Below are 26068 nucleotides of genomic sequence, written 5' to 3'. Positions count from 1 at the left end.
AGGTTAAGATTAAGTTACAATACAAATAATTACAGCAATAGAATAGAATAGAAATTTATTTGCTAGAAATGTGGTAGGTACAGAAATTAGGTAGTAACATGCAATTTAGCGAGTTCAGCACATTTCGCCAATAATCTAGGCATGCAAATTATGTTTTGTTTTAACCTATATTGTAAGAAACACATTTTTTATTTTTGTAGAATAAGAACACATTTAAGAGTTACGGATGATTACATGTTCTTTCCCTACACATCCATACTAATATTATAAATGCGAAAGTGTGTCTGTCTGTCTGTCTGTTACCTCTTCACGCTTAAACCGCTGAACCGATTTGGTTAAAATTTGGTATGGAGATAGTTTTAGTCGCGGTGAAGGACATAGGGGTAGTTTTTAGCCCAAAAATGACCCTTAAAGGGGGTGAAAATTGGGGTTGAGGTTTGTATGGGGATTGGGGAATCGTTAAAAAGCGGATTGGGTAAAAATTACTAACTCCACGCAGACGAAGTCGCGGGCAAAAGCTAGTATTTAATATCCGTACTTCATATACATATACATACAAATACAATTAATTCACGGTCTCCAGATAAGCCAATTAAGAGTCAAGCCTCTCGCATCGTGGTTAAATTGGATTAGGCCGCGGATCGGGTGATCGTGGCGACAGCGAATGTGGCCACCCACTCAAGGTCGAACGTAAAGATTATTGACTTGACCCCGTAGACAACATGCCAATCGCTAACACTCCGTAGCGAACGAAACGCAACTGTCACTGTCACACTAATATGGAAGAGTGATAGAGAGACACATAGCGATTCGATGGCGAAGCGATAACGATTGTCACCTTGGCTAGGCCGGCTGGTTGCTGGTAGACAGATAGACTACATTCGGAAACAAACTTCAACACCAATACGGTACTAATTGGGTTTCAATTATAGTGTACTCATGCCATGAATCTAGTATTAAACTGGATTGGGCGTGAGTGGTGGGGATAACTGACAGAACGGGATAGACTTATGTATCTTTCAGTATGAGTAGCATCGAAAGCGCTATTATTGTTTGTCCTTGTCAGTCTCACTTTTTTTTATTCCCCACCGTAAATTTGTATGATCATTGGTCGAATTCATTTGTTGCCCACCATAACAAATAAATTCGACCAATCATAGCGTCGCATTGCGTATGTTTTGTCCGTCACGGAGGCACGCGTAGACCACTTCTATAGGATGCTACCTTCTATGACTCATACGAAATAAAATATAGCCGTGTATAAATATAGTAGTGTACAATATTTTGGCATTCTTATTTCCTTACTACATATTTATATCTGTATCATTAATTAGTTTTATGCACCTTAACATTCATGCATTGCAGCTGGCTTGTTTACTCGCGTTGAAATGCCTTTCCTATCTATCTCCCTTGCATTATAAAGAGGCAAATAGCCGAATGAAAGAAGTTGTTGGCAGTATATTGGATTTTGGATTGATGCATTCGAGTGTTATTGTACGTACAAAGCAGTGATGGGTAGGACATCAATTTAAAATGAGTTTGTATGAGTACCTCACTTTCTAAAATGAGGTGTTACAATGTCTTACTTCAAATGAGGTGAGGTACTGGCATATTTTCAGCGTCAACTATTCCATTAATTCCAACAGCGACAATTTTTTTTTAAGATGTATGAAAGCTTGCAGCGCTTACGCTTGTTGTCTTTCGTGTTTAATTGTTAACGTATTTTCGGTGGTGACGCGAAGCGATATTGAAATACGTCGCGTGTCGGTCTCACTCCCTCTTTGGGTATTTCTAATTCATTGTTTCATTTTGAAAGGATTTTTGAAGGGTTCATGTCACAGAGAGGCGGTGAGTGGACCTTTTGTCGTTGCAATAAGATTTGTAGTTCGGCAGTTGACAGTGTGGATCATTACTCGTTTCTTCATTTGAGACATTTGAGTTTTGAGTGTCGGCGAGCAGGCGAGCACCTAGCGCCTCGCGCGATCCAGGGACTCTGTTGCGAGTTATGAGGAGGGTATGAGTTTTGAGGGTCGCGAGACTCGCGAGTGAATTAGATCGGATAAGAGTTTTTTGAAATTTGAAGTGTGTGAATGATTTGTGTGGCAAGAGGTGTTTGTGATGCGCGCGAGTAAGGTGAGTTCGACTAAGATCGGACACCGGGTAAGATCGTATGATTCACCTATTCGTTAGGCGCGTCTTGCGTCAAGACGCAAGCGTTAAGTGCGTCCTGAAGGGGGGTGCGGACAAAACAGCGCATTGCATCACCTTGCCAGCATTAAAAAAAAGCCCCGCAACAGGCAGAAATTTGAATCATACGATCTTACTCGGTGTCCGATCTTAGTTGAACTCACGATAAATGAGTAAAATGAATAGAGGAGCGAAGTAAGACATTTTTGCGGTACGAAGTACTGCGACAAATTAACAAAATGAGTGGTACAAATGAGGTGCCTCACGAGTGAGCGACTCAACACTAGTACAAAGCTAGCGTTGTCATACGTAGTAGCGTAAAAGTGACACGTACTCTCTCTATGTATTGTAGTATTCTGCCATAGACAATACGCTTTGTGGGTGGAAATCCGTGGTCTCTGCCTACCCTTCCGGGAAACAGGCGTGATATGTATGTATGTATGTACAATACGCTTTCCGCTCCGCGCCGCACTATGCCGCCACTGAAGGATGGCATGACATCACCGTGACTAACGTCTCGAGTCATTGGTATTTGCGACCAACCCTCTCTACGTCCGCGGAATCCTACAACTTACTTTAGAGCTAAAATAACCTTCATTCTTCTTGCTTAGACTAATCGTCGTATTTTTATTAGGTAGATTTTCCATTGACAAAACTGTGAGAGCGGTTTCGCACTACGTCCGATCCGAATCCGATCCGAACACGTGAAAATATGGGTCTAGAAAACTCTGACCGAATTCGGATATTCGCTTACGCACTAGTCCTATCCGAACCCGTGAAAATATGTCTAACTCGGACCGAATTCGGATATTCGCTTACGCACTAGTCCTATCTGCATACCCCGCCCGCCCCGCTACCCTCTGCTCGTACGCAGCTCGGCTTTAACTCGGACGCAGTGCGCGAGCGTTCATACAAATAATACTAAAGGCTACTTCGGTCCGTCAAAAATCTCCGGAATGGAGATTCTAGAATGACGGAAAGAATCGGATGACGGATATCGGATGTAGTGCGTAACTTACCATAGAAATAGTTCTACGGCTACAACGGACCATATTTTCACGGGTTCGGATCGGATTCGGATCGGACGTAGTGCGAAACCGCCCTGAGCTTACAAAAAACACATTCTAAGAATATTGTACACCATTAAGATGGTAAGGCTATGGTTTTAGTAATACTTATGAAATGTAACACCTTTTTAGGGTTCCGTAGCCAAATGGCAAAAAACGGAACCCTTATAGATTCGTCATGTCTGTCTGTCTGTCTGTCCGTCTGTCCGTCTGTCTGTCCGTCCGTATGTCACAGCCACTTTTCTCCGAAACTATAAGAACTATACTGTTGAAACTTGGTAAGTAGATGTATTCTGTGAACTGCATTAAGATTTTCAGACAAAAATAGAAAAAAAACAATACATTTTTGGGGTTCCCCATACTTCGAACTGAAACTCAAAAATATTTTTTTTATCAAACCCATACGTGTGGGGTATCTATGGATAGGTCTTCAAAAATGATATTGAGGTTTCTAATATCATTTTTTTCTAAACTGAATAGTTTGCGCGAGAGACACTTCCAAAGTGGTAAAATGTGTGTCCCCCCCCCTGTAACTTCTAAAATAACAGAATGATAAAACTAAAAAAAATATATGATGTACATTACCATGTAAACTTCCACCGAAAATTGGTTTGAACGAGATCTAGTAAGTAGTTTTTTTTAATACGTCATAAATCGCCTAAATACGGAACCCTTCATGGGCGAGTCCGACTCGCACTTGGCCGCTTTTTTTTGTATACATATAGTCACAATAAATATATTATGATTATGATTATAGCAGTTTTGAATGATTTACGGTTAGTTTCACTAGACTTATATCGACCGGGATATAACCGTGATTACCTTTTGTATTGTTAAAAGCTCCTGATATTTCGACGCAGTTACATGCATCTTGTTCACGGGTAGCCCGGTCGATATGTCTAGTACTTTCTAAGAAGTTTCCCCCGAATTGAGTTTAGGCCTTCGAAATCTTGAAGTGTGTTAAAAACACGGTTAACCTTTTCGACGCCGTGTCCAACACAAAAGCTGTCACTCGGACGCCGAAGTGTCAAAACTGAAATTGAACTTTATGCATATGCACGTAGGTCTATTTGTTGCTCTGTGGTATGCGACCGATTAATCCGTCTTTGGCGTTGGACCTGCGGTGCTGATATATCCGTCATTGGCGTCTAAAAGGTTAATTAAAAATATCATGCACTATTCTTCCTTTGCCACTTCGACTTAATGTATGCTGCTAAGGTCTGTTCTTTTGGTGGTGGTTTGTTATATTTATTTGCGTATTTATTTTTGCGGTGGGAGGGTGGGAACATTAATTGCATGTAAAAAATACGCAAGTAAGTATAACAGATTGGCACGGATTGACTAGCACGTTATCTTTTCGCGGATTAGCAAAGTAATATTTTGGTTTTAAATTTTTAATCTGTATCATAAGTCTGCCATGGCACTCAGTTACGCCACTGGGTCTATGAGGTTACTTAGCTAATTGACTAATATTAAATACGTCACATCTATTTACAATAATGAGACGGCAATGCGGTTTACGAGCTCATGCTAACTCGCCATTCGTCCGTCATTGTTTACTGACATGCGTCATAACATCCTCGTAAAAAATGCCATAATGCTGAAGTAGAAAACAAATGGAGGAATTACTTGCATTTACTTATGTGAAAAACTTGGGGAAACTTAGTTTATGTATAAAAATTAGAAACCGGTTTATTGCTCATGGGAGGCCTAAAGGCCTTATGATTTATGGTTATGTTTTACCATTATGGAGAAATCACAAATACCTACAAGAAAACTCAATCTAATAAAAAACTTACTATCATTTCTTATTGTTATTTAACGACCAATCTATCACAATCACAATAGTCAATATTGTATTGTTATGATAGTATTTGTTTCACATATTTATACAATACTGCACCCAGGGATCGATTTACGATTGATAATGAACTGAATTTCTCGAGGAAATTTGCCTTTAGATAAATACACAGAAATAAAAATATATATTGAAAAATGTATTCATATGATATGTAGAAGATATATTATCCTATATAGCAATAGTTATATAGAGTTAGACCAAGATAACGTCAAACTTGTATGAAATTATGACGTATAAATAACACTTGCACTGCGTGTGCTACCAAAATCATTGCACTCATTGACTCATCTATCTTGGACTAACTATAATCACCTTTTAATTTTTGCTACCAATAGTTTATTACATTGGTAAAAAATAAGGACTGATTAATTAATACATAATTGACAAAAACGATGACGAGTATCATCGTATCACTATACATATAATTACATATGATTAATTAGTATCATGTATCCTACACCATTATCAACGGAAGCGAATGCGGCGTGCTTATCACTAAAAGTGAATCATACTTTCACTAACTCTTGCTAGTCAAACAAATGTCTAATTTGACTCACTGTTTAACATTTGTAAACATTATTCAAACGTTATCTGAGTTATAATTAGACATAAAAACTTTATTTAACGTCACAGAAATTGTATAGTGTAGGTACCATTTATCTCAGATCTGTGTAAAAGAAATTCGACGTTGATTTTCTATTAGAAGACAGCTGAAAGGAGTCCCAAAAGGACTAATACTAGTTTATTTATTACATTGTTACTTAACGTAATACAAATTAGATTCATGCAGCCAAGCCTTTATCTAGCTAGACCACAGCTCACCATAATAACTACTACAAGTGCTACATTGAGTCTCAACGACTACAAATTGCAAAAAAAGCGGCCAAGTGCGAGTCGGACTCGCCCATGAAGGGTTCCGTATTTAGGGGATTTATGACGTATTAAAAAAAAACTACTTACTAGATCTCGTTCAAACCAATTTTCGGTGGAAGTTTACATGGTAATGTACATCATATATTTTTTTTTAGTTTTATTATTCTCTTATTTTAGAAGTTACAGGGGGGGGGGACACATTTTACCACTTTGGAAGTGTCTCTCGCGCAAACTATTCAGTTTAGAAAAAAATGATATTAGAAACCTCAATATCATTTTTGAAGACCTATCCCCGTAAATTTATTGTTTTTTTTTTCTATTTTTGTGTGAAAATCTTAATGCTGTTCACAGAATACATCTACTTACCAAGTTTCAACAGTATAGTTCTTATACTTTCAGAAAAAAGTGGCTGTGACATACGGACGGACAGACGGACAGACAGACAGACAGACATGACGAATCTATAAGGGTTCCGTTTTTTGCCATTTGGCTACGGAACCCAAAAAAGTTGTGAATAAACAAATGCCATGTTATTATGTGCGTCTTTTTAACTCTTGTGCCGATACCAATGAAAAAAATAAAACGAACAATATACCACTCCCTTCACTGTCAGTTTGATAAAAAGGTCTACCGACACTCCGCTACTGACAGAGACGATTTTAACGGGGGAAATTTATCGGTATACCAATAAAAGTAAATGGGGTTCCATTCCGGCGGCATCTCAAGGGAGCCATACGTAGTAAGCACCCCTCTGATATTTGATATGCCCTCACCCACAAGACGAGACGACATAAATAGTCGTATCCTATCAAAAACATAAACGTGAAAAAGGGAGACAAGTTAAACACACTCCGACACAGGGCCGTCTTAAACAATGCTGGGGCCCCTGGGCACATAAGAATTTGGGGCCCTTATGGAAAGTAAAGAAAGCTAATTAAACTAACATTTTTCTACTATGATCTATTTATTATGGGTAATCATATATACTGTTACTGTCTGTCCTTGGGGTCTGCCCCCCTGAGGATGGGGGCCCTGTGGTGCCCTTATGGTAAAGACGGTACTGCTCCGACAAAAGAAGTGATTGCGTACGTTCTATAAGATCTAGTCTTAAGTAAAATGAGCCAAATTTCATGTAGTAATATAAGCAAATGGATTTTGTTGCTCGTAAATAGGGTGTTTCCCTTTGGCACCGACCTTCGGGCTGTTTATTGCGTCGTGTCGCTCTTGAAATATAATAAAATTCCTATGCGTACTACTACTACTTCGAATATTAAGGTCGGGTTTCGGGTTGCACCAAACCGTCTGTCATCGTTAAAGCCTTTGCTAAATTTTATTCTATAGGAACTTTAATAGTTCTCTGTTGGATGATGTTGACCAGTCTGTTAAGTATGGCTGGTGCAACTGGCCCTAAGTATACCTAAGTTCGTTGACGCTCACACTTATGCCCTTCACAAAAAGAAATGACTGACACTACTAGCGACGATTGACATTCTACTACTCCTACTATTGTTTGTTTTCTTGATATTTAATTTTATGTTTTTTGTTGCAGAGGAGCGCGCGCGCTTCTACACGATGAGTACAGGCGGTTGAGGCGGCCGCGCGCGCCACTACAGACATGTCGTTCTTTAATAATCTTAAGAAGGTAAGTCTAAATACACCCAGTCATCCAAACAAACCGACAACCGGCGTCATATCAGCACCTCTCTTACCCTACCTACGACCCCGCGAGTGCGAATGAGAAGTTTTACGACCCTGGTCGTCAGTTTGGTTCGTGTCTACTATAGGTCTTATGCCTTCACCACATAGTAGCGCAACGCCGGCGAGAGTGCGTGGCGCTCTAACTTGTAGTTAACCGATTCGTTGCGTCTTCCATTTTCGAAAACTTTTGGCTGTGGCGGCGAACAATTATTTCATGACAGGAGAGGCGTGCCTTACGCCATAGAATATGATGACACGCCTGTCGTGCCATCCGCACCGAATCAGTTAAACGTATGCTACACTACAAGCATGAAGCATTTCTAACGTTACTTGGGCGCCCTGCACTCTTAGCCTAGCGCGTACATCAATCCAAATCTCTATCTGCCTCTATCGCTCTTGCATAATCAAACGATTCTGTGCAAGGAAGCACTGCTTCGGTAGCGCGCGCGAAACGCATCGCGACGCATTCACGTTTTGATAGTGAGATAGAATGCTCCCTTTGCCGCTCTCACTCAAGGCCCACCGTGCCTGCATCGCCATCCCACAGCGCGTGTGGCGAAGCCTTGTTAATAGTGATGTACCGACTATGGTTTTGGCCGACTAGCCGACTAATCGGCGCTCGGATGGCCGATTAGTCGGCCGACTAGTCGGCTAGTCGGCCAAGTTCATGATCGTTACTTCATGATAAAGATTACATTCGTATGGCAACTGTAGTAGCTTTATTCAAGTTCGGATGCATTATTAATACAATTTTTTTGCTCCTTGCGTCGTCGCGCTTTCAATATCAACTGAAAGATGTTCCCTGCTACTGCGACGATACACCTACATAATTACCTATACATGAATTTAATATGAACACAAGCACATTTTGTACCCTAAATACGTATTTGAATAGAATGGGCGTGTAACATTTGATTAATATTGTCTTTTTTATTTCAATTATGTCCTGGTTTCTGTAATTAATAATAGGCCGACTAATCGGCCTTTTTTGCCGACTAGTCGCCGACTAATCGCCGACTACAAATGTGTCCGGATAGTCGGCTTTCCCGACTAGTCGGTACATCCCTACTTGTTAACCTTTTGACCGCAAAAAAGTCAAATGACGCGCGCGGATACAGTCTAATATCGACCGTCGTGCATTACGACAAGGTTCACGATGACGCGTCACGTACGATTAGCGTGGTGTTCAACTGGTTAAATTTAGTTGACTCTTTAGTGTTTATACCATATCTCCAAGGAGAATTTGAAATAGAGGCGGATTGTCAAAGTAAATTATGTAGCCACAGTAAATTTACTGCCATCTTTTGACAGAAGATTAAAACTGTTAGAACGCCATTTGACTTTGATCCTTATTCTTTCACTGATATGTGTTAATTTGTAAATATTGAAATTCACGTCAACTACTCGACAGTAGGCCAAAATTATGGTGCAATCTATTCGAGCGATGGCGCCATAACCTTTGGCCTATGCTCGGCTAGATGGCGTTAATTTCAATATTTACAAATTAACACATATCAGTGAAAGAATAAGGATCAAAGTCAAATGGCGTTCTAACAGTTTTAAACTTCTGTCAAAAGATGGCAGTAAATTTACTGTGGTTACATAATTTACCATGACAGTAACTCTAGACACTCTATTCTCTTTGATATCTTTTACTAAGTGTAAAGGCCTGAGTGGACGCTCGAGTTGGGCGGGGCGTGCGGCGTGCATGTTAAACAAATGCAAGCGTATAGGAGCGGCCTTAGTGCACGCTGCTCAAATTACTCCTGATCCCGACGCCACGCTGCACGCCCCGCCGAACGCTCCGCTTCGAGCGTCTACTCAGGCCTTACACTAACATGTGAAATATGACGTGTCCTCAGGTGCTCCACCTCGGCGGCGGCAATGACGCGAAGAAGAAAAAGGTGTTCAACAACATCCGCGACAACAGCGACCCCACCGAGATCTGGGACATGGTCGGCGAGCTGGGCGATGGCGCGTTCGGGAAGGTAACGTTGATTTCAATCAAATTAAAATCATTTATTGCAGATTCTGTGGGTCCATAGTTTGGTTAGGTTAGCACAAAAACAAAATACAATCCGTTGTAATAGTTTTATTTCATGAGTAACTATTTATCGCGGTAACCGAAGACAATATTACTATAAATCTAGATTAAATTAGGTAAACATAAAATTACAAGGATTACCAAAATAACATGTTTAGGCTCGTTTCGTGGATGAATACATTAGATTACGAGATCTACACGAAATCTCACAACTTTTGAAAGAGAGCGATAAGCCTGTTAAGTCTTTACATGTTACGAATGTGACAGGTGTACAAAGCGCAACACAAGACCACCGGGCAGCTCGCCGCCGCCAAGATGTGCGTGCTCGACAACGAGGACGACCTCGCCGACTTCACCGTCGAGATCGACATCCTCAGCGAGTGCCGGCACCCCAACGTGGTGGAGCTGCACGAGGCGTACTTCATCGAGAACAAGCTGTGGGTGAGTAACTGTACAGAATAATATTAACACACGTCTCGTAAGGGGGGACCTCGACAACGAGGACGACCTCGCCGACTTCACCGTCGAGATCGACATCCTCAGCGAGTGCCGGCACCCCAACGTGGTGGAGCTGCACGAGGCGTACTTCATCGAGAACAAGCTGTGGGTGAGTACTGCGGGACATAATAATATCAACACACGTCTCGTAAGGGGGGACCTCGACAACGAGGACGACCTCGCCGACTTCACCGTCGAGATCGACATCCTCAGCGAGTGCCGGCACCCCAACGTGGTGGAGCTGCACGAGGCGTACTTCATCGAAAACAAGCTGTGGGTGAGTACTGCGGGACATAATAATATCAACACACGTCTCGTAAGGGGGGACCTCGACAACGAGGACGACCTCGCCGACTTCACCGTCGAGATCGACATCCTCAGCGAGTGCAGGCACCCCAACGTGGTGGAGCTGCACGAGGCGTACTTCATCGAGAACAAGCTGTGGGTGAGTACTGCGGGACATAATAATATCAACACACGTCTCGTAAGGGGGGACCTCGACAACGAGGACGACCTCGCCGACTTCACCGTCGAGATCGACATCCTCAGCGAGTGCCGGCACCCCAACGTGGTGGAGCTGCACGAGGCGTACTTCATCGAGAACAAGCTGTGGGTGAGTAACTGTACAGAATAATATCAACACACGTCTCGTAAGGGGGGACCTCGACAACGAGGACGACCTCGCCGACTTCACCGTCGAGATCGACATCCTCAGCGAGTGCCGGCACCCCAACGTGGTGGAGCTGCACGAGGCGTACTTCATCGAGAACAAGCTGTGGGTGAGTAACTGTACAGAATAATATCAACACACGTCTCGTAAGGGGGGACCTCGACAACGAGGACGACCTCGCCGACTTCACCGTCGAGATCGACATCCTCAGCGAGTGCAGGCACCCCAACGTGGTGGAGCTGCACGAGGCGTACTTCATCGAGAACAAGCTGTGGGTGAGTACTGCGGGACATAATAATATCAACACACGTCTCGTAAGGGGGGACCTCGACAACGAGGACGACCTCGCCGACTTCACCGTCGAGATCGACATCCTCAGCGAGTGCCGGCACCCCAACGTGGTGGAGCTGCACGAGGCGTACTTCATCGAGAACAAGCTGTGGGTGAGTAACTGTACAGAATAATATCAACACACGTCTCGTAAGGGGGGACCTCGACAACGAGGACGACCTCGCCGACTTCACCGTCGAGATCGACATCCTCAGCGAGTGCCGGCACCCCAACGTGGTGGAGCTGCACGAGGCGTACTTCATCGAGAACAAGCTGTGGGTGAGTAACTGTACAGAATAATATCAACACACGTCTCGTAAGGGGGGACCTCGACAACGAGGACGACCTCGCCGACTTCACCGTCGAGATCGACATCCTCAGCGAGTGCCGGCACCCCAACGTGGTGGAGCTGCACGAGGCGTACTTCATCGAGAACAAGCTGTGGGTGAGTAACTGTACAGAATAATATCAACACACGTCTCGTAAGGGGGGACCTCGACAACGAGGACGACCTCGCCGACTTCACCGTCGAGATCGACATCCTCAGCGAGTGCCGGCACCCCAACGTGGTGGAGCTGCACGAGGCGTACTTCATCGAGAACAAGCTGTGGGTGAGTAACTGTACAGAATAATATCAACACACGTCTCGTAAGGGGGGACCTCGACAACGAGGACGACCTCGCCGACTTCACCGTCGAGATCGACATCCTCAGCGAGTGCCGGCACCCCAACGTGGTGGAGCTGCACGAGGCGTACTTCATCGAGAACAAGCTGTGGGTGAGTAACTGTACAGAATAATATCAACACACGTCTCGTAAGGGGGGACCTCGACAACGAGGACGACCTCGCCGACTTCACCGTCGAGATCGACATCCTCAGCGAGTGCCGGCACCCCAACGTGGTGGAGCTGCACGAGGCGTACTTCATCGAGAACAAGCTGTGGGTGAGTACTGCGGGACATAATAATCAGTACCTACACGGGTCGTCATAATATTAGCAGCACTATGAAAGGCTAGAACTGCTACCAGGCGGTCTAGCTAGACCGTCAGGGTTCGAAATGATCCATATAATTATAGTCTTTGATAAATATCGGGTAATTATCCCAGGTATGGATGGTGCTATGTTTATTTTCTTTGATAGTAAAAAAAATATTGGGGCGTTTTTTTTATTTTAGGTTTTAAATTTTAGGTTATTATCAAATCGATAATTATCAGGCATAAAAATCACGATAATTGTCAAGATAACTATCATTGATAATTATCCTTTCGAACCCTGACTGCTACAAGGCCTATATTCGGTGCTTGGTACGATCGGCCGCCGTTTTCAAATTCAGCGCTGACGGCATTTTAAATCGACTTGAGTTGTGACTGGCGGTTTGTGTTTCTAGTAATTAGAACTTAGTAGAAGTAATTAAAGGATTACATATAGCGGTCCTAGTTATTCGACAAATTCGGTTTTAACTGCCGCCGTTGGCAGATGAGATGAAATTGTCACTATACACGCTTTATTAGGATAATCAAGCGACCTGAGGGCCTGCCTATTGCGAACCACTTCATCTATTTGCCTCTCTATCGTTTGAATATGCAGTAAGAGAGGCAGTTAACGAAATTTCTATTTTGTAGTTTAATTTTCTTTACTTAATTATATTATAATAGGCTACATGACTAATTTTTTTTTATGGTATCAATCGATCGGGTTTGTTTTTAGGATCAAATGTCTATATGGGACCCATTGCATTAAAGTAACACAAAAGTCAGAAATTGTAGTCAAAGTCCGACAGTCGCACTTCACTCGCGAAACGCCCTATACAAAACGGCCAGAGGCCGTGACGTCATCGCCCACGTTGTAGTATGGACAAAACAAGAAAATTGCGTTTTTTTCGGTGAAATATTGCGATTATGTATATAGTTGCTATACAATATTTTTTTTGGTGAAATGTAAGGAATCGAATGGTACCCTTACTTTTATCGTTTTTGGAAGTTAAAAAAAACTTAAATTTTGAAGCTTTCAGGTCCTGTATTTTTGTAATTTTTCAATATTTTATTTTAATAAAATAAAAAAAATAAAATAAAAAAATAAAAATCATTTATTTCAGACCTTGAGTCCATACACTTACAACTAACAACTAATAATACTAATATCCACATTATTGTGATAAATTGCTCGTTTGCTATCTATTTTATTAGATTTTGTTATAAAATTCAACATGTGTCAACATCCCTATTCCAGATGCTACTAGAATACTGTGATGGCGGCGCTCTCGACTCCGTGATGTCCGAGCTCGAGAAAGGCCTCAGCGAGAAGCAGATAGCCTACGTGTGTCGTGAGATGACGCGCGGCCTCGAGTTCCTACACTCGCGGCGCGTCATACACCGCGACCTGAAGGCCGGCAACGTGCTAGCCACCATGCAGGGCGGCGTCAAGCTGGGTAACATACTACTAATACGCTATGACTTAACTAGTTCAGAAGTCTTTCCACATTCTTTACACAGTCGCCGTTAGCTATTTAGTTGAGTATATAGACGGTTATTTCCATTTTTGCTACTATCTTATATCATTTATATTATATGTTATACATATTATTATATAAGTACTAACAAAAGTATATGTTTCACAGCGGATTTCGGCGTCTCGGCGAAGAATAAGTCCACACTGCAAAAGCACGACACGTTTATCGGTACGCCGTACTGGATGGCGCCCGAAGTGGTGCTGTGTGAGACGTTCCGGGACAACCCGTACGATTTCAAGGTCAGTAACACGTAACTGATTTATAAACCTTATTGCAACAAGATAAGATCTAAAAAAGCGGTACGATTTTTCAATAACTCCGCTCTCTGAATCTACGGCACCTGCAACAGCATGAAGGCTATCAATGGCTAGTTGAGAGCATTGCTATTAGTCGCTCAGCAACGCCTAAGAGTTAGGGCCTATTTAGACGATGCGCCCTTATTTAGAGGTCTTTCAGCTTCAACCCTGAATATCTATTGCAACTTATACTTGCTTCTGTTTAGTTTCTTTGCTCCTGTGGACCACTAATGTCGAAAAGAAGTACCTACTTAGGGTGGCACGTATTGCAACCCTATGAGGTACAGAACATTACGGCCCAAAGAATCTGTAATTTTCTGGATGCAACGGGCATTAGTAATGAACTTTAAAGGGCCGTCACAGTCACAATAGATCAATGCCTGGTCGATGCGGCACCAAAACCACCCCAAAGGCCCAATACCACCCCAATAATAATAAGTATCAAGTAGTAGGTATTTTATTCGTGATAAACTTGAAACTAACATTACTTACAAGAGTATAACTATAAACTACAAATATTCAAAAACTTGGTAAGCGTTAAAGTTTACCACGAAATGGTCTCGCCTCAGCATAATACTGACCGGAAAGTCAGCGCTGATCTTCCGGCGAGACCATTTGTGGGTCACGATCGCAGCCGTACGACACGGCCCTATCATAATAAGCTGAACGCAGCCTTTGCAGCAGCGACGGGCGCCAATAACTAATATGTTTAATTGTCCCTCAGGTGGACATCTGGTCTCTAGGCATCACCCTGATCGAGTTCGCGCAAATGGAGCCTCCGAACCACGAGATGACACCGATGCGCGTCCTGCTCAAGATACAGAAGAGTGAGCCACCCACGCTGGAACAGCCCAGCAAGTGGAGCCACGCCTTCAACGATTTCATCGCTAAAGCACTAGTCAAGGTAAACTGTTGTTTGTGATGATGCCGATGCGCGTCGTACAAGTTACAGAGTGAACCACCATAGAGTAGCTGAGCGAGTGGAGCCACGCCTTCAACGACTTCATCGCTAAAGCACTAGTCAAGGTAAACTGTTGTTTGTGATGATGCCGATGCGCGTCGTACAAGTTACAGAGTGAACCACCATAGAGTAGCTGAGCGAGTGGAGCCACGCCTTCAACGATTTCATCGCTAAAGCACTAGTCAAGGTAAACTGTTGTTTGTGATGATGCCGATGCGCGTCGTACAAGTTACAGAGTGAACCACCATAGAGTAGCTGAGCGAGTGGAGCCACGCCTTCAACGATTTCATCGCTAAAGCACTAGTCAAGGTAAACTGTTGTTTGTGATGATGCCGATGCGCGTCGTACAAGTTACAGAGTGAACCACCATAGAGTAGCTGAGCGAGTGGAGCCACGCCTTCAACGACTTCATCGCTAAAGCACTAGTCAAGGTAAACTGTTGTTTGTGATGATGCCGATGCGCGTCGTACAAGTTACAGAGTGAACCACCATAGAGTAGCTGAGCGAGTGGAGCCACGCCTTCAACGATTTCATCGCTAAAGCACTAGTCAAGGTAAACTGTTGTTTGTGATGATGCCGATGCGCGTCGTACAAGTTACAGAGTGAACCACCATAGAGTAGCTGAGCGAGTGGAGCCACGCCTTCAACGATTTCATCGCTAAAGCACTAGTCAAGGTAAACTGTTGTTTGTGATGATGCCTTTGTGCATCGTACAAGTTACAGAGGGAACCACCATAGAGTAGCTGAGCGAGTGGAGCCACGCCTTCAACGATTTCATCGCTAAAGCACTAGTCAAGGTAAACTGTTGTTTGTGATGATGCCGATGCGCGTCGTACAAGTTACAGAGTGAACCACCATAGAGTAGCTGAGCGAGTGGAGCCACGCCTTCAACGATTTCATCGCTAAAGCACTAGTCAAGGTAAACTGTTGTTTGTGATGATGCCGATGCGCGTCGTACAAGTTACAGAGTGAACCACCATAGAGTAGCTGAGCGAGTGGAGCCACGCCTTCAACGATTTCATCGCTAAAGCACTAGTCAAGGTAAACTGTTGTTTGTGATGATGCCGATGCGCGTCGTACAAGTTACAGAGTGAACCACCATAGAGTAGCTGAGCGAGTGGAGCCACGCCTTCAACGACTTCATCGCTAAAGCACTAGTCAAGGTAAACTGTTGTTTGTGATGATGCCGATGCGCGTCGTACAAGTTACAGAGTGAACCACCATAGAGTAGCTGAGCGAGTGGAGCCACGCCTTCAACGATTTCATCGCTAAAGCACTAGTCAAGGTAAACTGTTGTTTGTGATGATGCCGATGCGCGTCGTACAAGTTACAGAGTGAACCACCATAGAGTAGCTGAGCGAGTGGAGCCACGCCTTCAACGATTTCATCGCTAAAGCACTAGTCAAGGTAAACTGTTGTTTGTGATGATGCCTTTGTGCATCGTACAAGTTACAGAGGGAACCACCATAGAGTAGCTGAGCGAGTGGAGCCACGCCTTCAACGATTTCATCGCTAAAGCACTAGTCAAGGTAATCTGTTGTTTGTGATGATGCCTTTGTGCGTTCTACAAGATACAGAAGAGCAGGCCGCCCACGCTGGAGCAGCCCAGCAAGTGGAGCCACGCCTTCAACGATTTCATCGCTAAAGCACTAGTCAAGGTAAACTGTTGTTTCATTCTTTTAAACCAGCGGTCGGCAACCTTTTAGCAACCATGATCACCCATTTTATGCTCTGAGGGGTTCCTATCCTTGATGTTGATGTTTGATGATGAGTTTTACGGGTAATCCGGGCAGTCTAGGTGGGTTATTACTGTTATTAAAGCGATAAAAAAACCTGGTTAAAAGGGGTATCCATACAAATAAAAATCATAACGACAACGTTTGACAGCTTTTTAGAAGCAGACCAGATGGGGTTTTGCACAGTAGCATCGAAAATGGTTTGTGCAGGACTGGACTAGGTGATCAATGCGAGAGGCCTATGTTCAACAGCGGTCAGTTCAGATAAATCTAGACACTATTTCTCATTTCTCTGTTCTCTAGGACCCTGAAAAGAGGCCAACCTCCAGCGAGCTGCTCAAGCATGAGTTTGTCTCCGGCAACCTGGACTCGAAGCCTCTCCGGGACCTGCTGCTCGAGTACCGGGCTGAGGTGGTTGAGGAAGAACTTCTGGATGATGATTCTGAGGTAACTATTACTTACTTTATTATAAGGCTCACTTGCACCATTCCACTGATCCTGGGTTAACCGGTTAAACCTGAAATTATCATGGATACCAGTACAATTTAACACTGGGTTAACAGTTTAACCGCTTAACATCCTTACAATTTCATTTTCATTCCTAGTAGGCTTTTCGACGCAGCACACTCGTGCTAAGACTACTGGTCAGTAAGGCTGATATTTTAATTGTTTTAAGAGCCCATCAACGTGCACACTAGCGCCACTGCTAATTAATCGTGATTATTTAAAGTTAACGAAATATATTTAAAAAAGGGGGCCGCTACGGACTGTATCTTGTATTGAAGTACCTTTTGAATACATCAAACTAGTTTCTATGTTGCTGGATTCGTCAATCTATGCGTCCAAAGTTAAAACGGCCGTTTTTGTTTTGAGTTTATATATTGACGAATCCAGCAATATAGAAACTAGTTTGAATAATCACGATTAATTAGCAGTGGCGCTAGTGTCCATGTTGATGGGCTCTTAAGATCATCTCAGATTATTTCAATCATAATGGTACTCTCTGTTACTCCGATGTTGTGTATATTTAGTAACATGTATCTAAAACCTTTAAATGAGCAATTCTTGTTTATTTATTTATTATATATATATATATATATATATATATATTTCGGGGATCTCGGAAACGGCTCTAACGATTTCGATGAAATTTGGTATATAGGGGTTTTCGGGGGCGAAAAATCGATCTAGCTAGGTCTTATCTCTGGGAAAACGCGCATTTCCGAGTTATATGTTTTCCGAGCGAAGCTCGGTCACCCAGATATTACATAATTAAATACATATACATTTATATACGTTCATAGAATATATTTAAAAATGTAATTATTTAAACAAATATGTACTTGTATTCCACTAACATATTAACACTGTGTTTTGCTTCTATCGCACGCTTACTAACATCGGCTTTCCGTGACTAAACCAATTTGCGTAAAATTTGACACGCAACAGACTAAGTCGAGGAAAGGCAAGCAAAAGCCTAACAGGGAGCATTACCAGAGAATTGGTTAGTATTTAATTTTGATAATTATTTAGGTGAATATTCCTGCAACATATTTTTATCTGTATTTACGATAAATTATGAAATTTGTCCTATTGGCACAATACGAGTTTCCCGAATTGTCAATCTCCTATTCCTATTCTCCTATGGAGCCTTTTTTTCATAATTTGTCCACCCTTAAATTCAATTACATTAATGACTTAGGTAAAATTTTAGATTTACACATGTTTAACGGCATATGGGAACGCTCCACCCGGTTTAATTAAAGCCCATCCATTTTTGTTACTTTTCCTTATGAAATATCATTTTAATGTCATAGTCATTATTCAACTTAGTACATCGCTTACCTATTGTATTGTATTAAAATTATACATAAACCTTCCTCTTGAACCACTCTATCTATTTTAAAAAAACCCGTAAAAATCCGTTGCGTAGTTTTAAAGATCTAAGCATACAGACAGACAGCGGGAAGTGACTGTGTATTATACTATGTAGTGATTACTAACATATCATAATATCAATAATTGTATGTAACCATCATAATAACGTTAATGTGATGTTTGTGTGGCAACGTTGCATGCGAACCGGACGCCCAGCCGCGAGAATCTCCGCCTGCGTCGAAGGTACAACCTTACGCTGAAGATATGAACCGCGTGAAGATATACCTATACTTGAATTAGAGTCATTTTACAAGAAAATGTCCATAGGGTATTTCACTGTATTTAAAATAAATTATTTTACACCATGTTTGAAATAAAGCACCAGAAGATTAACAGAGAAACGTAGACAGCAGTTATTTTAGACACAATTTCTATTATATATATCGTATAGAAGTATAAGGAGTAGTTGTTAACTTGACCGTGACGTCATTGTGTATTGTGTGATGTTTCATACATAGATGGGTTTCATATAAATTCCATATTGGCAAGTCGTTTTGACAGTTCGAAAAAAGAAACTGATTTGACTAATAGTCAAATACCCTATTATAGTATTTTCATTGCTCTTGAAGAAAATTAAGGAACACGTAACTCAATACTTTGTGTTGTGTAATATTTATCGTTTTGAAATATGGGAAGGTTAACCTTTTGGACGCCAATGACCGATATATCCGCACCGTAGGTTCAACGCCAAAGACCGATTAATCGGTCACAGACCACAGAGCAACATAGACCTACGTGCATATGTATAAAGTTCAATTTCAGTTTTGACACTTCGGTGACGTGGCGTCAGCTTGACAGCTTTTGTGTTTGACACGGCGTCGAAAAGGTTAAGCTGAAAAATTGTAAATAAAGCATTTAACCACGTTTGTGTCATGGTCTAATGTTTTTTTTTAATTACAGGAACATCGCAGCTCTCAGATGCAAATGGAGATGGAAGATGACTCGACCTCGGTGCGGTCGGCGGACACGCCGGACGTCAAAAGTTAGTAATACAATTTACAGTACATATGGTGCTACTTTCCCGCACTAGTGCGTAAATAAGCACTTTTCGTTGCTATGTCAAATATTTAAAGGGGCATATGTACTGTAAAACGTTGTACGATACATGTGCGAATAGGGAATTTGCAACTCCCTTCGGTCGTGTTTTAATATATCGCCAGTCTTTTCGAATTTCCTGTTTTTCGCACTTGTATAGTAAATAATTATTGTAATATACGTTTCCAAAGGACTGTCTCATTTCAAACATAGACAGAGAGAATCATACTATCTTTGGCTTACGCTAGTACTCAAAAGAAAAGGATGAGTATAGTTTTCCTGGTTCCTGGCTCTTACTGTAGTGTGTAGCTATTTTTGAAAGATATTGGCTGTTATGATTTTTGGGTTCAGTGGAAGTGATGACAGAAAAGAACCTAACCTGTAAGTCCCATGGACGGTATACCGGACATGTAATTTCATATAAAAGGTGTGAATGTTTTGTCCTTGTTTGTGCTTGGCATTCGAGGGTTTAAGGTATCTCAAGCGAGTCAGGTATTTGAATTTAGGAAATTTAATCTGTGGCGGGGTTTCCGTGTTTAATTTCAATATCGACGTTTTATTCTATCGCAGTGTCCGAGCAGGAGCCTGCCGCCGGCGCGACGCCCGCCCCCGCCGCCGCCCCCGCGCCGCCCTCCCCCCGCGCGGCCGCCCCCGCGCCGCCCGCGCCCCCCGCCGCAGCCCCCGCCGCCGCCAAGCGCCCCCACACCGAAGACCATGTGCCCGCTGACAGGAAACCCGTGAGTATAGTTTGTAGCTTTCTAGTAGACCCCGAAGGCTTATCCTATTGTCTATTGTTCAGTAAAACCGCACGTGCTACTTACCTGCAAAAAAGGGTCCTAATTATTCTATTTGGCACCTGAGCGCGGGCTAGTCCAACGCTCAAAAAACCAGTGTAGGTGCGCTCTCCGATAACGCGCCTTTGTTTCGCATCTCGATGACACATTTTAGACTGGTTCTGTAGCGTTCGACTCGCCGGCACTCAGTAACCGTAGTACCGATTTTTTATGCAGGTGGTTGTGGCACGTGGCACGAGCGGTTTTTCTTAACAATAGACAATAGGATTAGCCTTCGGGGTCTATTAGAAAGCTACAAACTATACCTTATATCATGTACCTGCATTGCAATTTGATTGTTAATGCTCATCGTAGGATGTCAAATATACTCATACCTTAAACTCTACAACGGTGGAATAAATGGCAAGAATCATTTCAACAACATGTCAACTTTTACTCAAATTACTCTTTTCTCAAAAATGGACGGCAAAGTCGACGTTGCCGGTTAAAAATAGGTCGCGAAGTGTGTAGTTTATGGTCATTCTAAAAATTAAAAAGTTAAAGACATTGCAGTCTCGATTTCGGGACTGCAATGTTGCATACAAATTCCATTATTAAACGAGTTCCAATCTTTTTAAAACTTTAAATGGCCATATCAAATGAAGGCATAGGTCCATTAAACAGCCAAACAGATGATCAGCACTTATTATTATTATAATGTTGGTACCGCGACTATTTAGGTGTCTCAAATACGTTAGCGTATTTTCAGCAGAAAAATACACTTCTATTTTTTTTAAAGGCGGCAAGCAAATCTTTTTAATGGTTTTACTTTTCTCTGTGAAAATTAGAACGTTGCTTCTGTAATATTTCTTGCACCATTTTTGAGAAAAGCACTATATATGACTCGGCTGGAAGGCTACTTGCTGGCTTCGGATTCAATTAAACGGACTCCCAAGGTCGTCCGTTTAAAACGAATCCTCAGGCTGCAAGTAGCTACTTCCGAACCTCGACAATAATGTACTATTAATAAAACTTCAACAATGTTTTGTTTAGGCCCCAAAGAAGGAGAAAGGCCCCGCGCCTTTGCCGCCGGGCGCGTCCCCGCCGGCCTCCCCCGCGCCCGCCCCCGCTACCCCCGCCCCCGCTCCCGCCCCCTCCGCGCCCCGCAAGCCCCCCGCACCTCCACCGCCGCAGCAGGCCGCCGGCGAATTGCTAGTCGATCAGGTACCCAACTATGAACCCCGGAGGGTTTTACCACCACTACATGAATCTTGACAAAAAAAACATATTTTCGCAACACCCATTCGGAAAAGAACTTTTTCTTCCCTGCTAGGAGGGATCAAAGTGGCACCTTTCCTTCCTGCTAGGAGGGATCAAAGTAACACTCTTCTGTTCTAGCACACTATTTTTAAATTTTTTTGCACATTATTTTTTTAGCTTAATTAATTTATTTAAGCATCAGATTGTGTCAACACTAACATTTTTTTTTATTTTCCTCATAGTTGATGTAAAAAGCAGTATCTGTCACACGGTATCAAAATTATTTACTATTATTATAGATCACTTGTAACACAAACTACTATTATGCTATGGAGGCTGCATCCTCCGACATGTATTAAAGGGCTTCCGATACTCACCTAATTTATTTTTCTAGGTGTGTCGAGAGGCGGAGAGAGCGGTAGAAGAAAAACAGAAAACGCCCCAGAAAAAAGACCCGAAAGACAAACCGAAACCCGAGCCGAGCCCCGAAAAGGAACCTCCCCGAACGGAGCAGCAGAATTCCATCGAGAAGGACGTTAGAGTTAAAAGCAGACCTAGTTCCATAGTCAGCGATTCCAGCACGGAAGGAAAGAAATACATCAGGACAGACTCCAGCGAGGGGAAGAAGTATTCCAGAACGAATTCGGTAGAGAAGGCGGTTGTGGAGATTGAGAACAGAACTAGGGAGGAGAGTAGGGGGAAGAGCAGAGAACGGCACAGAGAAGAGAGTAAGAGTATAGAGACGAATGCTGTTGAAATTAGGCCTGTTACGGTGAGCTTTTGAACATTTTACCTATTTTTATCTTCTCTAAAATATTATTCATAGGAGATGGCGGGACGACTTGGACGCATTTTATCCGGATTGGCGGGAAATGCAAACGACAGGGTTGAGTGGAGGAAGGGAGGGGAGGCCTTTGCCCAACAGTGGGACACTAAACCAGGCTAACAAAAAAAAAGCATTTCATAATATTTCCGGAAATATTTAGTTTGGGGTTTATTGGAATGTAAAATAACCCTTTTGTGTAATGTAACTTGCACATATCATGTTTCAAAGTACCCTTACAAAGTCCCAGAAACGATTTTGTTATCATTGATCAGCTGATTAACTTAGCAGACGTTTATGAATAGCGGCGTAGTAATTACTATTTATTGTGTGTAATGTAACAATACGAGACTGTTTGTTTCTAAATCAATAAAATTAAAAATTAAATACAGTGTTTTGTTATATACTTAGACATTAGGCCACGTACACACTTGGGGTTACAATCACGGCAGCGCACCGCAAGTCCGTGCAGTATCAGTCTATGTGATCCACTGACAATCCAACCTCTAGACTGAGCTTAGGCCAATTCTTTCATGAAACCAATGCTGCCAAAAATACGGGGGTGCGGGGGACGAGGTGAGCGAATCCCGTGCCGTGATTGGTCCGTTCAAAGACACGGACCAATCACGGCACGGGATTGACTCGAAGATGGAGTAACGCTACCGTATGTGTGGCAGAGGGGGTAGCGCGACTATGCTATGTCTAGGTTGGATTGTCTGTGATGTGATCATGTGAGGTTGCATATAAAAACGAATTTGCGCGGTCCGCCGCTCCGGTTACAATCTCAAGTGTGTATGGTCCCTTAAAAATTATAGTGATCAATCTTCACTGCGATTAGTGACAGTATTAAACTCGTCATCATCATCTGTGGCATTATAGCCGCGGGTGGGCCTTAGCCTGGTCAAGCAAGTCTCTCCAGTCCGATCTATTTGTGGCCTTCCTTCTCCAACTTTTCACTCCCAAGGTCCTGATGTCCTGGTATACGCCGCTATCTGTATCTGAGCTTGGGCTTGCCTTTACCTCTGCGGCCCTCCGGTCGTTCTAGAAGGCGTTTGGGTATCTGGCCTCGTCCATTCGTATCACGTGCCCTGCCCATCGTATTAAACTATTTTTTTTTTCAGCCGCCACAACCCAAAGAGGTCCACAAGCCATCAGCGCCGCCCGTACCCGCCGTCGCCCAGCAAGTGGTGACCGTGGCCACGCCGGTGCTGGTGGCCGTGAGCGAGCGCGTGTCGCTGCTGGTGGAGCCCGTGGAGCCCAACTCGCTGGCCGCCACGCCCGCCGGCCTGGTCACCGTCACCACCACGCACCCGCCCGTGATGGCCGCCAACGCTCCCGTGAGTATACAGTAGTGACCTGGCCACGCCGGTGCTGGTGGCCGTGAGCGAGCGCGTGTCGCTGCTGGTGGAGCCCGTGGAGCCCAACTCGCTGGCCGCCACGCCCGCCGGCCTGGTCACCGTCACCACCACGCACCCGCCCGTGATGGCCGCCAACGCTCCCGTGAGTATACAGTAGTGACCTGGCCACGCCGGTGCTGGTGGCCGTGAGCGAGCGCGTGTCGCTGCTGGTGGAGCCCGTGGAGCCCAACTCGCTGGCCGCCACGCCCGCCGGCCTGGTCACCGTCACCACCACGCACCCGCCCGTGATGGCCGCCAACGCTCCCGTGAGTATACAGTAGTGACCTGGCCACGCCGGTGCTGGTGGCCGTGAGCGAGCGCGTGTCGCTGCTGGTGGAGCCCGTGGAGCCCAACTCGCTGGCCGCCACGCCCGCCGGCCTGGTCACCGTCACCACCACGCACCCGCCCGTGATGGCCGCCAACGCTCCCGTGAGTATACAGTAGTGACCTGGCCACGCCGGTGCTGGTGGCCGTGAGCGAGCGCGTGTCGCTGCTGGTGGAGCCCGTGGAGCCCAACTCGCTGGCCGCCACGCCCGCCGGCCTGGTCACCGTCACCACCACGCACCCGCCCGTGATGGCCGCCAACGCTCCCGTGAGTATACAGTAGCATAGAGAAAAAAATACATAAAAGTGCTCACTCCATACATCAGTTTTAGTACCAAAAAGACTATTGGCATCTAGCATCGAGTAGCGGAACTATCAGTACTGCTACTTGACAATAGATGTAGCACCGACCGGAAAGTCTTATGCTGTTGAGATAAGACTTTCCGGTCGGTGCTACATCTATTGTCAAGTAGCAGAACTGATAATTCCGCTACTCGATGCTAGATGTAGACACTGAAATTAATAGTCTGAACTGATGTATGGAGTGAGCACTCTATGTATTTTTTTCTCTATAACAGTAGTGACCGTGGCCACGCCGGTGCCATGAGCAGCCACCTCGCTATTTAATTGTAATACTGGTGCTTATTAGCAGGGATGTTGCGAATATCCGCATCCGCAACCGCGGAACTTCCGCATTATTTTCAACATCCGCATCCGCATAAAAACGATGCGGAGTTTAATGCGGATGCGGATGTGGAACAGGTCGGTACAGGAACGTCTTACTCGTCTTAGCATTGGCGTAAGTGCTAGACTGCTAGGTAATTTAGTCATTAGCCAAAAATACCTATTAGAAATGAGCAGTCAAGCGTGAGTGGGACTTAATGTACGGAACCCTTGGAACGCGAGTCCGACTCGCATATGGCCGGTTTTTTGAAATAAAAATTACATACTAAAATGTAATATTTGACGTTTTTTACAAGCTTTTATTTAACTTGCAATGTACCTATGTAACTATGTTTGTACGGATCAAATCTTGCAAGTTAAATTTGACCCACTTTCCGACTTCCAATGAAGCTGAAATTTTGCATACATATGTAAGTCGGATGACAATGCAATATTATGGTACCATCGAGCTGATCTGATGAAGGAGACAGGAGGTGGCCGTAAGAACTCCGTGATAAAACAAGGCAACCTAACTGTGTTTGGGGTTTTTAGAATTGTCTCGATGAGTATTAGTTGCATGTGGAAAGAAAAGTACAGTCAGCGATAAAAGCTTGTACCAAAAATGAAATTTTTGCCTAAAACTTATTTATGTACCTATCTTGACATCCTGATGTGATGTGAGCCTTTAAAAATCCGCATCCGCGGATGTCAAAAAATCGGCATCCGCAACATCCCTGCTTATTAGTAACTTCAGCTCAGGCGGTCTAGCATGAGTTGCGTTCTCGCGAGTTCATACTTGAAGTCGCACTAGATGTATGGAGTCGCGCGCGAGAACGCAACTCATGCTAGACCGGCTGATAGTATTTGCTTGACTAATCTCCCAATGACGTATTTACAGCTCCCGCCCAACGCCGTCACTATTTCAACGACGCCGCCCATCGCGGACGAGGTGGTAATCGTCGGCGCGGGCTCGTCGTCCGACGACGACTGTTTCGCTCCCTCGTCGCTCGACTCGCTCGACTGCACTAACTCATACACAGGTATCTATAACGTCAAACCCCCATTTACTAACGTGATGCGTATGCGGGGGACGAGGTGGCCGAGTTCCGTGCCGTGATTGGTCCG

The 26068-nt window shown here is 43.8% G+C and overlaps 1 protein-coding gene across 1 annotated transcript in view; it reads left to right on the top strand.

Annotated features, from left to right (window-relative positions):
* Positions 1–26068, top strand: part of LOC134659894 (serine/threonine-protein kinase 10) — a 63347-nt gene that overhangs the window by 14501 nt on the left and 22778 nt on the right. Inside the window, exons 2-16 of the mRNA XM_063515601.1 lie at positions 7538–7630; positions 9549–9674; positions 9998–10171; positions 13458–13656; positions 13846–13976; positions 14758–14937; positions 17034–17177; positions 19569–19650; positions 20274–20440; positions 21530–21700; positions 22131–22508; positions 23681–23907; positions 24072–24233; positions 24398–24548; positions 25842–25983. Coding sequence (XP_063371671.1) covers positions 7604–7630; positions 9549–9674; positions 9998–10171; positions 13458–13656; positions 13846–13976; positions 14758–14937; positions 17034–17177; positions 19569–19650; positions 20274–20440; positions 21530–21700; positions 22131–22508; positions 23681–23907; positions 24072–24233; positions 24398–24548; positions 25842–25983 — 2461 coding nt within the window. The 5' untranslated portion in view covers positions 7538–7603. The remainder of the gene's footprint in view (positions 1–7537; positions 7631–9548; positions 9675–9997; positions 10172–13457; positions 13657–13845; positions 13977–14757; positions 14938–17033; positions 17178–19568; positions 19651–20273; positions 20441–21529; positions 21701–22130; positions 22509–23680; positions 23908–24071; positions 24234–24397; positions 24549–25841; positions 25984–26068) is intronic.

Source organism: Cydia amplana, chromosome 25 (genome assembly GCF_948474715.1).
Source record: "Cydia amplana chromosome 25, ilCydAmpl1.1, whole genome shotgun sequence".
NCBI lineage: Eukaryota > Metazoa > Arthropoda > Insecta > Lepidoptera > Tortricidae > Cydia > Cydia amplana.
Note: the sequence above shows the minus strand (reverse complement) of the source record. Positions and strands in the feature narration are given on the sequence as shown.